Genomic DNA, 16,475 nt, shown 5'->3' on the forward strand with positions numbered 1-16,475 from the left:
ACTCTGGGTTATAAAGCTGTTTTTTTTTCATCTGTTAGCATAAGAAACTAGCTCACAAGCATATTAGAGGTGTTTCTATTCTGTTTGTGAATGAAAGACATTGATTGCTACGATTCTAAACATTATAAAAGCTTCCTCCTCGTGTCTCTCCACCGATACTAACACGCATCGCTGCACTAGAATGGTGAAGATCAATTTACAGCTATTTTTTTTAAATAAAATGCTCGTAGGGCATACCTGAAAGTTATGGATCGGCATTACCTTCTTCCTCTTCATACCGGCGGTCTATTGATCCCTTTTTTTTTTAGTTTGAAACTCCCTCTTTGTGTTTCTGCTCTCCTCTGCAGAGCTGATTGTTTCTCTGGGAACAAAAAAAAAGGAATTCAGACTTTGACGAAGGTCAAACTGTCGAGGTCAAAGACCTCGTCTGCAGGAATGTAGCTTCTATAATTTACCTTTGACTCGTATTAGTAATGGAGGTGATTTAAAAAAAAACAACAATATATATATATATATTTCTATTTAATGTGGACAACTTGGCGGATAACACTTTCATTACATCATACATCCTACCTTTACATACCTTTACATCATACATGTAAAGTTATGTATTAGTCGACGCCAAAGAACGTGTGTACTCCAGATGGTAGATTATTTTACATATTTTAAACACGTGTACAACAACGATCTAATCAATGAAAAGAATAAAAGAGAGTTTTTTTCTCTATCAAAATTTGCATTAGAGTCTGAATTTCCCATCATCACTTTTTATGGTAATAAACCCAGAAGTCTCCAAAGAGTAAGAGGATGTTTAATGTTTTTTAGTCGCACATTCACGTGTGAGTCTTTTCTTCACCACATCACACCCCTCGTTTAAAACAGCTGGTCTGTTTGCTCACTCTTTTTTGATTAATGTGCAGCGTCGGGAGGAAGAAAGAGAAGCACACTCTCTCAGAGAAACATTTCTTCATCCACCTTGTGATGCTTTCAGGTCACGCTGATGCTAAATCTCTGGATCTGGTTTTGTCATTCCACTTTTTCTTTTTTTTTTGTTCCCTATCTCTGCAAATTCAATTTCCAGATAGCATCCAGATCGCAAACAAAGCCGCTGAGTGGAAGAGGCTTTTCGGGTGGACGTGTGGGCATAAACACCAACGCGACGTTTTGTAGCTTTTAATGAAATGAATCACAGCTGTGGGGGAAAATACTTTGGATTTCTTTCAAATTAAACTCTTTTCATAGTCATTATGGGCTCTTTTTTTACCAAACAAATCTCACTTGTTTTCCCAGCAAATGATTTTAAAATGATCACTGAGCTCCACTTCACTCAGCTGCTATAATTACAGCCGCCTTTTCAAAATCCCGAAATTATAAATTGGGCAAATCTGAACAGTTTCTCCTTTTTACACATGTGGAAGGTTTACTCCTCCTCTTCTTACGAAGGCTTTGTTTCTAGGACACCGTCCCTGTGTACATGTGAGCTGCATACATTTTAGGGCTCGTTACCGTTCTTTTCTTCTGTTTCTTTAACAGCGAAACCAAGAAAACAAGAAGCGAATAGCATCTGCGCTTCGTCAGGATTCCTTTTATTCATCGTCGTCGTCGTTAATGTTCTTTCAGCGACTCTCAAACAATCGTTGTTTGACCTCGACCCTGATTGCTCTCTGTATTTTTGTGATCTCACTTCTAAAATGCTAACGCTGGAACAGCTGCTCATCTCTACTGACAGTAGATAGTCTGCACAGATACTTCCCTCAAATGCATTGTGGGAAAAGCTGATTCTATAGATAGCGTGACCGTCGACACCAGTATTAGCAACGCCGAACAAAAATATAACACTTCTGCTTTTTAAATATAACTATACATGAAGCTCAGCCTTTTCTCCAACACTATTGGACGTCTCTCTGGTATCTGTCTGACCCTGCCCTCTGCAGACGTTATCACCCTGGGTCGGCTTGAGGAAGATCAACGTCTCCTACTGGGGCTGGGAGGACGCCTCCCCCTTCACCAACACCAGCCTGCGCTGGTCGCCCGGCGAGCCCAGCGACTCGGGCTTCTGCGCCTACCTGGAGCGGGCGCAGGCGGCCGGGCTCAAAGCCAACCCCTGCACGGCCACCGCCGACGGCCTGATCTGCGAGAAACCTGCCGGTGAGTCCGATATCAGACACGAAGCCGCGAAGACGAGCTGCGTTGATCCGACCCACATTTCTCAGCCACACTAACACGTAACATAATCTCACGTCCGCCTCCTGAAAAGTCTCCTTTCCTGTTTCCTCCGCCGCTCAGGGAGTCCTCAGAGCCAGAGCGCCCGTCCCTGCAGGACGCCGTGCTCGCTGCGCAGCGGCTGCGCCAACTGCACCAGCCAGGCCATGGAGTGCATGTGGTGCGGCAGCACGCAGCGCTGCGTGGACTCGTCGGCCTACGTCATCTCCTTCCCCTACGGGCAGTGTCTGGAGTGGCAGACGCAGGACTGTGCAGGTGAGACTCAATAAGACGTCATCAAACACGGGGATTGAACAACTAGCTGGCGAGCTAACGACAACGGTTAGCCTAGCTATATGCAGATTGTCAACTTTCCCCCAATGAAGCCAATAGCCAGGTGTTAGTGGGTGTTAGTGGAAAAGGGGGCGGAGCTACACAGGTGAGAGCTCAGATGGGTAGATACAGATGAATGAGGCGTTTGATGGTACTCCGCTGTCATCTGGCGATGCGACGGGAGTCATTACAGACTCGTATCGATCTCTTTTCTTATCAGCAGTCGGGTCTCCACCTCTCTCACACACACACACACACACTGACACAAACACACACTCGGCGACACCTTTCCTGTAGCCGCAGGGCAGAAAATCGATCATCTCCAGTGACGCGCGACAGACTCAACATGAAGCTCTCTCATCGCTGCTCTCATATCAACGCTTCCTGAGGGGGATGCTGGAGGTTTGAGTACACGTGTGCAGGAATGTGTGTATGTGTGTGTGTTTGTGTGTGTGTGTGTGTGTGAGGAACAACAGATCAGGAAACATGAACACAGAACAACACATCTACTTATAGAGTCATTTGGCGAAATGGAGAGACTTCCTGCTGTCTGCGTTCATATAAATAAATTTATATGAGGAATATTGCTTTAAAACAAAACGGCTATTTGCGTTCCCTCACGTGGTTACGAATAAAAGCTGCGTCTTTTTGACCCCCAGATGGCAGAAATACACATCTAAACAAGGTTTTATGCCCGACGTGTTGCAAATATTTGCCGTTGTGATGCAAACAAATCAAATCCCCATGTCTGATTCTTCTTTTTATTGTCTCCTGGACAATGTAAGTGTTTATTTTTGGCGCTTCACATTTAAATTGTGCTCTAAAGAAGTGTTGAAGAAGTCCTTTAGTGCTGCTGTATAAGCAAAAACATATTCCTTCACTGTCATTACGTCATTTATGTGTAACACGGTCTTCAGTCGTCGAAACAAATCACACGTACGATATATATTTAGTAGTATTTATTACATAATACATTGGATGGAAAGGAGCAATGAGAATAGGTGTTATATTATTTTGTACAACACTTAATTCTCCCCCAATCAATGATATATGCGTTTAATAATAACTGACTGATCAATCAGAAGAAGTCTTTAAATTGTGTTCATTGGTGTTTTATTTTAAAAAGTCAAGGTAAAATAAAGGCAAAAAACAAATATATTTAGAAAATCACCCAAACTGTCAAAGTATTCCCTCGTTGTCAAACTTTGTGTTGCTCTTTTGTTGGACAAAAAAGTCGATTTGCAGCAAATGTTGTTTTTTTGTTGAGATTTTCCCTGCTGGTGCCGACAGCTCCAAAAGATTTGTTTTCCTTTCTTTCACTTTTGATTCAGCGCTTACATAATGGCACCCTTTTTTTTTAAAATATAAATTTCCCCCGCATCTCCTTCCCTTTTTTCTCCTTTTCATTATTCATACCTCAGTCTGGTGGCAGAAGGTGTGTAGGAGGCCTTTGTTCTGCTGCGTTTCACCTCAACGCCATGCGCAAAAAAACAAAAACAGGACATATTTTAAATTCATTTAAAAAATCACAAGCGTCGTATTGTCGCTCCTCTGCCGTCCGTCAACGCGTTGCGTCTTCAAGACTCGAGTCTCCGCTTGACTGGCGTTTCATCGGCTTCAGGACCTTTGCTTCCGGGCGCCGCTTCTCAACGCGAACCGCTATCGCCTCGTCTGAGAATCCCATGTGAACTGGGTCATTTCTTCATCAGATACTTGTGGCCCAAAGCTTTGTGTATCATTCCCATTTTTCCACATCTGCTGGAGGCTCACTACACACACTTTCTCTCTCTTCAGCGCTCTTGAAATAATTAGCTCCAGTGTTGCCCCAGCAGTCAGGTTTTGACGTGTTTGGAGCTCCAACCCCCGGCCTAATTGTGCTGTACCATGCTTCCTCTTATGTAATGGACTTTCTTTGGCTTATGTGACAGTTTTTTCCTCATCTCTCTGCCTCCAGCAGAGTCCCTAAAGGTCTTAAACATGCAGCTTTCGACAGCAACTGTAAATTAGTCCTTTTCGTTGCACGATGACGTCAGGGTGGCGCTCCTCTTCGCGCAGCTCGTGGCGTCGCCGCTCGCTCCCGGTGTTGTTGCAGCAGCGGGAACTCCCACGTCGCCAGATGTTTATGCCGCCGATCCTTCCTGTTGGTACCGCTGAGCAGCTGATTGTTCATTGTTGTGTAGTTACTAAGATATAGAAAGATACAGGATGACCTGACTTTAACAAACGGCCGCTTTAGAGACGGGTGAACAAGCCTCACGTACCGAATCCATGCCAGTGCGGTTTCTGAAGGAGATAATCAGGAGCTTGAGAGCAGGAAGCTAGTATTCAGCAGTTTTTTCAGTGTTTTTCGAATGATTTCATTCCCAACGCTGCTACGAGCTGCAGTCCACATTGCACAAGTCACCTTGGAGGGCTTTACCGTCTGTACACATGACATCATTGTCCCAGAACCTCACATCAGATCAGGAAAAAAAACCCAAATAAAGATAGTAAAAACCCTTTCAATGGGAAAAAAGGGAAGGAACCTTCATAGAGCAACAGAGGAGGATCCCTCTATCAGGATGGACAGAAGCAACAGATGTCATGTGACCAGAAGGAGCAACGTGACATGAATGTGACAGAAACTATTGACTTAATGTGCAACTGAAGGTGCAAATATCCTCAACTGAGCAATGTAGCCCTTTTATATCATAAAAATAACCATAAAAACTACAAAAAACAAACAAAAAATAGCATTTTTCCTTTTAAAAAAAAAGGAAATTCAATTTGCAGTGCCTTTTGAAAGTTGCAGTTTAATAAGCAAACTACTTTATATGTATTTCCTTTCAGTACAAAACAGTAAAGCATGTTTATTTAAATAAACTATGACTTTTACTAGTTTGTGCGAGTAGTTGTGTCTTTGACATCTGGACTTCTGCTCGTCCTCAAAGTGCCGTCTGTGAACGAGCTCCCGGACGCGTTTTAACGTTCGCAGGCGGCACATTAAACGCACATTCGCTGATTGAAACACGACACGCCGCGGCGCCGAGATAAGTCAAACATGTCACCGCGCGACAGAGTGCGGAAACACAAATATTAGAAAACGCCTTTCAATCTTACAGCCGGAGAACGAAAGAGATAATGTCGAGATGATTCAACAGCTCTGCGCCCTGTCGCGCCTTCCAAACAATAAAACACAGACGGAGGCGCCGGCGTCTCAGATCACAGTTTACTAGAGCGGCCATTCTTTCAGTCGCTGTGAAGACACGACCGTCAGCAGCCATCAAACACCGTTATGTTACAGATATGAGCTGCTTTTCACAGAGGAGGAGGTTCTGTGTGTGTGTGTGTGTGTGTGTGTTCGTGTCTGTGTGTGTATGTGTGTATGTGTTCGTGTCTGTGTGTGTATGTGTTCGTGTCTGTGTGTGTGTGTATGTGTTCGTGTCTGTGTGTGTATGTGTGTATGTGTTCGTGTCTGTGTGTGTATGTGTTTGTGTGTGTGTGTGTGTATGTGTTCATGTGTGTATGTGTTCATGTGTGTGTATGTGTGTATGTGTTCATGTGTGTGTGTGTGTCTCTGTGTGTGTGTGCGTGAGTGTGTGTCTCTGTATATGTGTGTCTGTGTGTGTCTCTGTGTGTGTGTGTCTGTGCGTCTGTGTCTGTCTCTTTCTGTGTGTCTGTGTGTGTATGTGTGTCTCTGTGTTTCTGTTGGTCTGTGTGTGTATGTGTGTCTGTCTGTGTGTGTGTGTCTGTCTGTCTGTGTGTCTGTGTTTGTGTTCCGACACATGTTGCGTGTCTGCCGATTTGTGACGTATTATCGTATGAGAGGAGTGAAGAACAAAGAAGCTTATGGCATCTATACTTGATGTTTTATGTATTATGTATGTGTGTGTGTCTGTGTGCGTGTGTGTGTGTGTGTGAGGGGGGGCTCACACAGATCTGTACGCTGCCGGCTGCGGCGATGCTAACCATCAAGCACTATAGGAAAAAAAAAAAAAAATCCACGAGATGAAGCCAGACGCCGCTCCATCCTTCCAGGGACGGCGGACGGCATCAAACCGCCGTGCTCGATGAACGTACCGCCGCGACACCGCGGATGATCGCTGCTGAGAGAATATCGGATGAGATGAATACACGCCCCTCCGGTGGCAGGAACAATAAAGTCCTTCTTTGCTCGCAACACGATGGCCTTCAGAACACAAATGACGCGTGTTGTGTTTAGGCGCCGTCCTCCCGGTTATTTCCGTCAACGAGGACAACCGACGCCGGTGTTTCAAACGGAGAGCCGAATGTCGTCCTCCCAAAACTTTATTTTCTGCTCACTTGAAGCGCGCGGTGGATGTTTGCCGCGCGGCGGCCGACGTGGCGCTTAATGTTTTCTTGTTGACGGGACTTTGAAGGCCTGAAGTTTTTGGAGCGAGTGATGTTTTTTTTGGGGCGCCGGCTGAAACGTTTCGTCTTTCTGGATTCGACCCAGTTGGTGCGTTTTCTGTTCTTTCTCCTTTTTCACATTGACGCAGACGCTGCAGATGTGACGTTTCCACGGCCGTGACCAAAAATACAATGAAAACGTAGTCGATCTGGATGCCTAACACCCTAACACCCTAACACCTTAACACCCTAACACCCTTACTCCCTAACACCCTGACTACCTGACTCCCTAACACCCTAACACCTTAACACCCTTACTCCCTAACTCCCTGACTACCTGACTCCCTACCTCCCTAACACCCTAACTCCCTAACTTCCTAACTCCCTAACTCCCTGACCCCTAACAGTCTAACTCCCTAACACCCTAACACCCCAACCCCCTAAACCCAACCCTAACACCTTTACTCCCTCACACCTTAACACCCTCACTCCCTGACCCCTTAACCCCTAACCCTAACCACTAATCCCCTAATACATTATTTTATGTGTTACGACTTCTTTACTTTTGCAAATTAACGTTTTCAGATGTGTGTTGTGAAATTAATTACATTTTGATGACACTATAAGTGAACAAAAACAAATAGAGATCAACACAAAACTTCCCCAGACATTCATTTTTTTGCATGACAACTTCCCTGAAACATAACTTTAAATATGTATTGAGAGATTATCTGACACACGATAGAAAGAGTAAGAAATGGAACGAGTGAATGTGAATTTTAAGACGTTTTTCTCTACTTTAATCTGAATAAAAGAAGCCAGAGCATATAAAAAAATGAATTTTTTGTCTGTTGTAGCTAAAGGTCGCAGGTCTCAAACCCCCTCGCATTCAAAAGAAAGAAAGAGAACAATCACCCTAAAGGGAAACTAAAGAAGCAATACAGCAGTTTAAAATGTCTCTCTATGTCTCTCCACCAAGTAGCCGTCACTCACCGTTGTGTCTTTGGTCCATCACTAGATCTTCTTCAACCAGGAAACATGTTTCCCCGCCGTCACGGGAAACACAGGCAGCATCCAAAAGGAAATGGCCTGCAGCTCACGAGGTGCAGCTAACTCGTTAGCGCTGTTAGCTTAAAACCGGCCGTGTAAAAGCCTGAGGCAGTCGCTCCCTCTCATCCTCCTCAAGACGACGTGAGGCAGCAGCCGCTCTTAATTCTCTCCACGTGGAAAACGCACATGTGGATAGTTGGGAATCGACTCATGCGGAGAAGAGAGTGAGAGAGAGAAAAAGAGAGAGAGAGAGAAAACGTAGCAGGTGAATGATATTATCGCAGTTTAGCGAGCGAGCATCGGAGGACTTGTTATTTTCCCCTCACATCTGCGAGCCGCGGTTGCTCGGCGTCCTCTGGGCCCCTTTCATCATGTTTGTGGCGTTCAGGCAGATGCCCGAAAACATTTAATGCATTTCGCCGTCGCTGATTTTGACATGTTTCACAAATGAATTGCAGTCGAGAGCTGCGATGGAGAGGGGGGCAGGAGGGAGGGGGGGGGGGCAGTATATGTGTAGAGATGAACTGTAGAAACTAGAACAGATTCATGTTTATATAGATGGATGGAGCCGTCTTGATCCAACGCTTTAGGGATAGGAAATGTCCCTCGTGTGCATATTTTACTGAATTAAAAGGCTAAATGTCCGTTTGCTAACTCAACTGTATCCAAAAGCAGGTTTTTTTAGGAGGAAGGGAGGAAGCAAAAGAGGGAGGGAGGAAGGAAGGAAAAGAGGAAGGAAGCAAAAGAGGGAGGGATGGAGGGAGGAAGGAAGGAAAAGATGAACGAAAGGAGGAAGGAAGGAAAAGAGGTAGGGAGAGAGGAAGAAAGGGAGGAAGAAAGGAAGGAAAAGAGCGAGGGAGGGAAGAAGGAAGGAAAAGAGGGAGGGAGGGAGGAAAAGAGTAAGGAAGGTCGGAAGGGAGAAAGGAAAAGACGGAGGAAGGAAGGAAGGAAGAAAGGAAGGAAAAGAGTGAGGTAGGAAGGGAGAAAGGAAAAGATGGAGGGAAGGAAGGGAAGGATGAAGGAAGGGAGGGAGGGAGGAAGGAAGAAAGGAAAAGAGAGAAAAGAAGAGAGAGATTTGTAATTATAAAAGAGGGCCGAGAGAACAAATGAATCAGCATTGCTGCAGTTGAATAATGCAACGTGTGGGGGGGCGCACACACACACACACACACACACACACACACACACACACACACACACACACACACACACACACACACACACACACACAAAGGGCAGGAGGTGTATTTCAAGCCGAGCGAGCAGACACACACAGAGAAAGAGATCCGTGTTCCACGAGAGCGTCTCGTCTTATGGAAATGTCTCGTGATCAAAAGAGAAACAACTTCTGGAGGAAAAAGAAAAAATGCAAATTGTCCTCGGCGCCGCTTTGAAACACCTCGCCGGCCTCGTGACACCTCGGATAACTTCCTCTCCACCTTTGTTTGGTTTCTTCTTCTCTCTCGTTCCCTCGTTCTCGCTCTGCAGACTCAGACTCACGATGACGTGAAGACGCGTCGACGGCGGCGGCAAAAAAACAAGGAGTGAAAGATTCAAAACGAGCTGTAAAGTTACCGCGGGAAAGAACGTCTTTTCTCGGGAAAAAACCCAACAACAACCTTGATTTCTTATTCTTCTCACTTATCGCCACATTCAGTAAAAAAAGAAAAGAAAAGAAAAAGGGCTTCAGTATGGAGATTTAGTTTTCTATTACAAGTCTTGAATGCCATACCATGAAGAAAAGTGTTGTTTTTTAATTTGCAGCGGCGATGTGTTTTTGAATGTCACGTCCACTTTGTGAATACAAATGCACTCCTCTACACAAAAGTCCATTTCTTTATCAATGTTGAGGGTCAAAGAGAAAGGGAGAACAAAGGAAGATAAGTGCATTCGAGGAAGTAGATCTCAGGAGCGGTTTGTGCTGCTTGGATAAAAATATATATATATAGTACAGTGTGAAGGTGCTGCTTTACTTTCAATGAGAGTTGGGGACTTCTTCCATTCCAACACTGCAGCTATAGCTTCTGTTTATAATATAGCAGCATTAATATTAGTCTGAGTGATGCGTTCAAGGTCATCTTGTGTCTTTCAGTTCCAAATAAAGCTCACTTCATTCCCCTTTTTCGCGTCTTTTGTAACACTTTTTTTTGGAAATCACCGACAAACAAAGTCCTGTCTGACCAGAAAACACACAACGTTGTGTTGTGACTAGCTTTAATGGTCACCAGACTCTTTTCCTCTCGTCCTTAACTACTTCCTGTGTCGTTTGCTTCCTGGTCCTCAGCCCAGAACTGTTCGGGTCTGAGGACGTGCTCCGAGTGTCTGGAGAGGACGGAGTGCGGCTGGTGTGGCGACCCCAGTAACACCGGCAAGGGCGTCTGCATGGAGGGGTCCTACCGGGGCCCCGTGAAGCCCGCCGGCGCCAGGACGGGGCCCCCGGACAGACCACGGGACCGGGACATGGTGCTGGATCAGAGCCTGTGTTCGTCAGACAGAGGCTTCAACTGGGCCTTCATCCAATGTCCCGGTGAGGGAAGACAGCACGCTCTGTCTGAAAGTTTAATATAATACAATCATATATATATATATATATATATATATATATATATATATATATATATATATATATATATATATATATATATATATATATATATATGAAAATAAAATAATATTTAAAAATACATTATATATACCATTTCTCTCTCTATATATATAATAAATAGATAATAATAAATATTATAATAATAATAAATATAACTATATTTTGAAATAAATTATATACTATAAATTATAATTATATATATAGTAAATAATAATTATTATAATAAAATAATAATAAATATAATAATAATAATAATATTAATAAATAAATTATATATATATATAATATTATTAACATTGATTGGAACAGTTACTCTCTGTGGAACGTTGACGCCCCTTTCATCAATACACTGAATACACCAATAAGTGTATCTTATGTTTGTGTGTCTCTCTGTGTGTGTGATGTCCTCCCAGCGTGCCAGTGTAACGGCCACAGCAGGTGTGTGAACGGCAGTGTGTGTGAGCGCTGTGGGAACCTGACGGCGGGGATGCACTGCCAGAGCTGCATGGCCGGTTACTATGGCGACCCCACCAACGGAGGAAAGTGCAACGGTGAGTGTGTCCAAAAAACCAAAGAACCATTATCAAGCTGCAAAAATAGTCTCATTCTCATCATAACTTCATCTTGGATTTGAGTCCTAAAAGAAGAAAAAAGTCCCTCCTACTGAAACAACCGTCCTTTTGAATTTTAAAATACTTCAAACTAGTTTTGTCCGCACAGCTCCATCAGAGAGGAGGATGAAACCCCGTTGTTTACTCCGTCTGCCTCCATCGCTTCCTGCCTCTAACGCGCTGTAATGGACGCACACATCCTGACGGGGGCAGTGCTTCAAAGCCGAGCGCCGGCTTCGTTTCCCCGATGCAGAGCAGCGGAAACTATACACGTGTAGTCCGGACAGGAGCGAGGGCTGCAGGCCGAGAAGCTGCTTCACTTCTAGAGGAAGAGACTTGGAGAGATGGAGCTGATGAAGGCTCAGAGAGAGAGAGAGAGAGAGAGAGAGAGAGAGAGAGAGAGAGAGAGAGAGAGAGAGAGAGAGAGAGAGAGGGGAGCTTGGTTGATGTGCATCCTGATCTGCTCTGAATCCGCCGTCAGCAGCTCTGTTAGGTTGTGTGTCTGTGGTTTGAGGCACAGTGTGTGTGTGTGTGTGTGTGTGTGTGGTACAGTGTGGGCCTTGATGGGGTGAGCCTTGTGAATGAGTGAGGGGTGAGTGGGTGAGGTGGGGGGAAAGAGGGGTGTGAGCGAGGAGGTGCAGTAACATCACTCTCGCGTGTGACAGATGTGCTTTTTGGCTCGGCGGCGGCGGCGGCGTGACATTAAATCGCTCTTAATCATTTTCTTATTTCCTGAGTTGACTGGTGTCTCCGTCCCCAGCGGCTCCGCACAGCGAGCGCCGCGCTGATGGATGCACGCCGCCCGGCACCGCCGTACAGGACGGCCTCTGATGCTCTCTCTCTCTCTCTCTCTCTCTCTCTCTCTCTCTCTCTCTCTCTCTCTCTCTCCCTTTCTTTCTCTCTTTCTTTCTCTCTCGCTCTTCTGTATTATTTTCCTTTGCTATGTTTTCCGTTTCACTCCTTTTCTCAGTCTCTTCATCTTTTTGGCATTTTCGTTCTCTCTCTCTCCTCCCCCCTCTCTCTCCCTCTCTCTCTTCTCTCCCTCTGTCTCTCTCTCTCTGTCTTTCTTTCTCTCTCTGTCCTTTCTCTCTCTCCTCTTTTGGTTTCCTTCGCCATATTTTCCGTTTCACTCCCTTCCTTAGTCTCTTCGTCTTTTTGGCATTTTTGTACTCTCTCTCTCTCTCTCTCTCTCTCTCTCTCTCTCTCTCTCTCTCTCTCTCTCTCTCTCTCACATCCCCTACTTCGTCCTGCCCTTTCTCTCCTCTCAACACCTCTTTCATGCCTCCTTTCCTTTCATTGTTCCGGTCATATTTGTTCAATTAATCTTACCTTTTGTTTCCTCTTCTCTTATCTCCTTACCTCCTCCCACCTCTCCTCCTCTTTCCTCCTTGTCTTCCCTTCTTCCTTTTGCTTTCCCCTCTTCTTTTCTTCATTCCTTTTACATCTCTCGTGTTCTCTGTTTTCATTCTGCCTTCTTAAAGTACGTTTCTTGTGTTAAAGACTTATTCTTCATTATTGTACGTATCGTGTTACTTTTCTTTTCGTATTCCTAATCCTGTCTTCTGACTTTTGTTTGTGAAAAGTTCTTCGTAGATAAATACATTTGACTCACTACTTTATCCTCATTTCCTCCTTTGCGGTCCTCTCCTCTTCCCTTTTCTTCCTCTCATGTCTTCCACCCTCCTTTCTTTCATTTCCTGTTGGTTTATTTCATCCTCTCCTCCCCAGTAACCAGCTGGTTAAACTGGATCTGTAGAGAAGCTGCTCTTATTGGTTCTCCCCTCCCTGGAGCTTTGTTTTCATCTCCACTGACCAGACCCATCCACCCACCTCCACCCTTCTCCCTCTACCTCCCCACACCTTCATTTGTCCCTCTTTTACTCCCTCTGCAGGCCTTGTCATCCCCTCTTACAGTTCACAATAAGTCTCCGTCTCAAACGGTCCATCTGTCCATCAATCCACTCAGAGAGGACCACTCCATTCACCTCCAGTTAAACGGCCGGGACGCAATGACGTGTGGCCGATTGGAGGAGGCCTCGACTCATAGGGGTTGTTAAAGGGATGGACGGGTCAGAGAGGCAGTGGGGGAGGGAAAGGGGGGGATGGAGATGGGGAGAGAGAGAGGTAGAGAAAGAGAGAGAGAGGAGGCAACAGGGACAAAGACATGCAGACGGAGAATGGAAAAACAGATGAGACCATGTGGCGAGATACACAAGGTTAATATCAGGCGGCAGAGGACGGTTGCCCTTGGATGGAGAGAGAGACGGTGAAGGAGTAGAGGAGGAGATGGAGGGATGAAAAAGAAGAGGAGATGGAGGACAGACAGAGGAGAGGAGAGGAGAGCGGAGTCCGTCCGTTCCCCCTGTCCCTTTGACAGATGATTAACTAACCTTGTCAAATCTGGATGAAGTGTGTGTGTGTGTGTGTGTGTGTGTGTGTGTGTGTGTGTGTGTGTGTGTGTGTGTGTGTGTGTGTGTGTGTGTGTGTGTGTGTGTGTGTGTGTGTGTGTGTGTGTGTGTAAGGCATTAGCGTCCCTTTTCTCTGAATGCAGCGTTCACCTTGTCCTGCACACGTACCAAATCAAACGCACTCGTGCCGGCCTTCAGCTGCAGCTGACCACACGCTGGATGTCTGGTTAGACTTTTGCTCCCTTTCAGAGGAGAACGTGGGGTTTATTTTATTTTTTCAGAGGCCGACAGGGAAAACGTGCATTCATCTTTATGCAAGCACACCGGGAGTCTGGCTGTGAAACATCCATCCAAACAGTTGCACGTGAGGATAAGTAAAGAGGGCGTTGCAGAAGCTCCGCCTCCTCAGAGGTGTAGCGTTAACTTAAGTTAGTTTGAGGGAAAACATTATGGCTGAGAATTCAAAACAAAGTTACCTGTGAACAAGGTAAGGTGAGGAGGAAGACACGACACAAACATCACTAGGGGTCGCTTCAAATAACCTTGGGACACAAACAAACACACACAGGTCTGTTGATTGTAAATTGAATGCTTTTGGTTGTTTGTTGTTTCGCATTATTGTTCAGACTAGAGAAGCAATTTGGAGATGTCATTTTTGGATCAGCATTTTTCGCTGTTTTTCTGACATTTCATTCACCAAATATTCAAAAGGAAAAACTATTGAAAAATGAATAACTATTGAAAAAAAACATTGTTGGCTGATGGCATGTTTTTTAAATCACCCCTGGTGGTCAGGAAAGAGAATGCAGCTTTAACACGTGAAGCATAGACTTCTATACAACCAGAGGAGTCGCCCCCTGGTGGTCAGGAGAGAGCATGCAGCTTTAACACATGAAGCATAGACTTCTATACAACCAGAGGAGTCGCCCCCTGGTGGCCAGGAGAGAGAATGCAGCTTTAACACATGAAACATAGGCTTCTATACAACCAGAGGAGTCGCCCCCTGGTGGTCAGGAGAGAACATGCAGCTTCCTGCTTGTGTTATTTCTCTCTGTGCTTGTTATCTCTTGCTACCCGGCTCTTCAGCAGCTCCTCTGCCACCAGCACCTCACGCTGAACAGTTTTATTGCTTCCATAAATTTTGCATGATTCACATCAGCGGCTCCCCGGGTCCACCTCGCTCTGATACTCCATCTCTTCCTCTCCCTTTCCCTCTTTCTCTCTCTCTCTACATTACCTCACTTGCCGTCTCCAGCTGTCATCCAGGACTACGCAATACACAGAAACACTACACGAGTCGAAAAAGTTGCCGTTGGGTCGTTTGTCAAGTTTCATTATCTTTTTTTTTTTTACAGGTTCGACGCCTTGTTTCTCGTGCGGTTACGGCACTTCTGCTGTTCTTCAGTCTGTCATTGTTCCAACAGGGAACGGAGAGAAGAAGATGTATGAATACATTACACAGAGAGAGGTGCGCTTGCTATGAATTGTGGGGGGATTGTTTCTCTATTTTTGGAGTGAAAGTGGAAGTTTTTTAGCTCAGGACAGGTATTTCTTTTCTCTCCCAAGAGAGTGATTCTTTTTCGATCAAGATGCAGTTGCTGGATGTTTGGTGCGATTATATACTTTTCGCTCGAATGGACACATTCCTGAAGCCTTGGTCGGTTGCACCGACCTGACTTTATGCAACGCAATCGAAGCCTTTGAGACGAGTCTGTCACAAATGGTCCGCTGATAAAAAGCGCTATCAACACGTCTAGGGATTATACAAACAAGGGCAATTTGCATTTAAATGACTTAGAAACAGCAGGTATATTTATATATTTGTTCAGCCAAATCAAATGTGCAACCTTTTTGTTTCTTCATAATGCATGCGATACTTGACTTGCCTCTTTTGAGTTCAATTAAGGTGACTAAAGCGGACTTTTAGCACTCAAAACGTTCACAAAAACTACAACCAACCGCCAGTTGGGTCTGGCAGGGTTGCCTTCCTGACTCGAGCATCAGCATCGGCGGTTCGTTCAACCCTTTAAAACGTCCTTTGTTTGCTTTATTCCTGTTTTCCCTGTGAAGCGACCTCTCGTGGGAACGTGACCGAGGACCGTCCTCTATGTCCGCAGCCAAGATGGACGTTCATGGTCCCGGAAAGCGTGATCAAATACAACTCTACCGCTAAATCGAGTCATCTCATGTCGAGCGGATTAGGTTTTCTACATCAAGAGGTCGATATATCCGCTCACGGCGACTTGAGCGTCATTGAATTGTTATGGATATATGGACACTGATTCATTTTAAGGTTAAAATTGTGGTTTTAAGAAGTCTCTGGTGACATCGCCGGTTTTGGTTCTTCAGGTACCGGTTTTCCAAATGAAGGCGACATGACATTATCATCCCGCTGCACTGTATGCACACCTTGAGAAAGAATCTGTGTGTCACAAAAAGGTCAATTGTATGGAGAAAACTGAAATATTGATTTTTTAGCATTTCAACAAAGAACCACTGCTGTTGTTTTGGTAAGGGGGGTTGTTGCCCCCCCCTTCCCCCGCCCCCCCCACACACACACACACACACACCCACACACACACCCACACACCCATCCTCTCTGTCCCTCACTGTGAGGTTTTGATGTACGAGTCACTAAGCGGGGAGCAACAGCAGGAGCTCTTTCTAAATTTGTGTTTAGTGCCGCAGCCACAGAGATGTTGAGTGGTGTCTCTGCAAGAAACTGGCAACCAGCAGCCTCGACGAGAGACTAGGACAGACAGGACAGCAGGGTAGTCTGTGTGTGTGTGTGTCTGTGTGTGTGTGTGTGTGTGTAATGGATCAGACAGAGCCAGCTGTTGTTGAGCTTCAGCAGCGGTAGAGCAGCAGACAAAGGATGCTGCCTGCAGAGTCGCTCCATTCTCTGTGGAGAAGCTG

The 16,475-nt window shown here is 45.3% G+C and overlaps 1 protein-coding gene across 7 annotated transcripts in view; it reads left to right on the top strand.

Moving 5' to 3' along the window:
• The window catches only part of atrnl1a (attractin-like 1a), a 197,887-nt gene that overhangs the window by 58,041 nt on the left and 123,371 nt on the right, over positions 1-16,475 (top strand). For all 7 annotated transcript variants that reach the window (XM_068567293.1, XM_068567295.1, XM_068567297.1 and 4 more), the window contains 4 exons: positions 1,935-2,148; positions 2,287-2,478; positions 10,220-10,462; positions 10,954-11,091. In XM_068567293.1, coding sequence (XP_068423394.1) covers positions 1,935-2,148; positions 2,287-2,478; positions 10,220-10,462; positions 10,954-11,091 — 787 coding nt within the window. The remainder of the gene's footprint in view (positions 1-1,934; positions 2,149-2,286; positions 2,479-10,219; positions 10,463-10,953; positions 11,092-16,475) is intronic.

This window comes from Clinocottus analis, unplaced genomic scaffold (assembly GCF_023055335.1).
Source record: "Clinocottus analis isolate CAN_PGR_092001 unplaced genomic scaffold, fCliAna1.0.p SCAF_8, whole genome shotgun sequence".
Lineage (NCBI taxonomy): Eukaryota > Metazoa > Chordata > Actinopteri > Perciformes > Cottidae > Clinocottus > Clinocottus analis.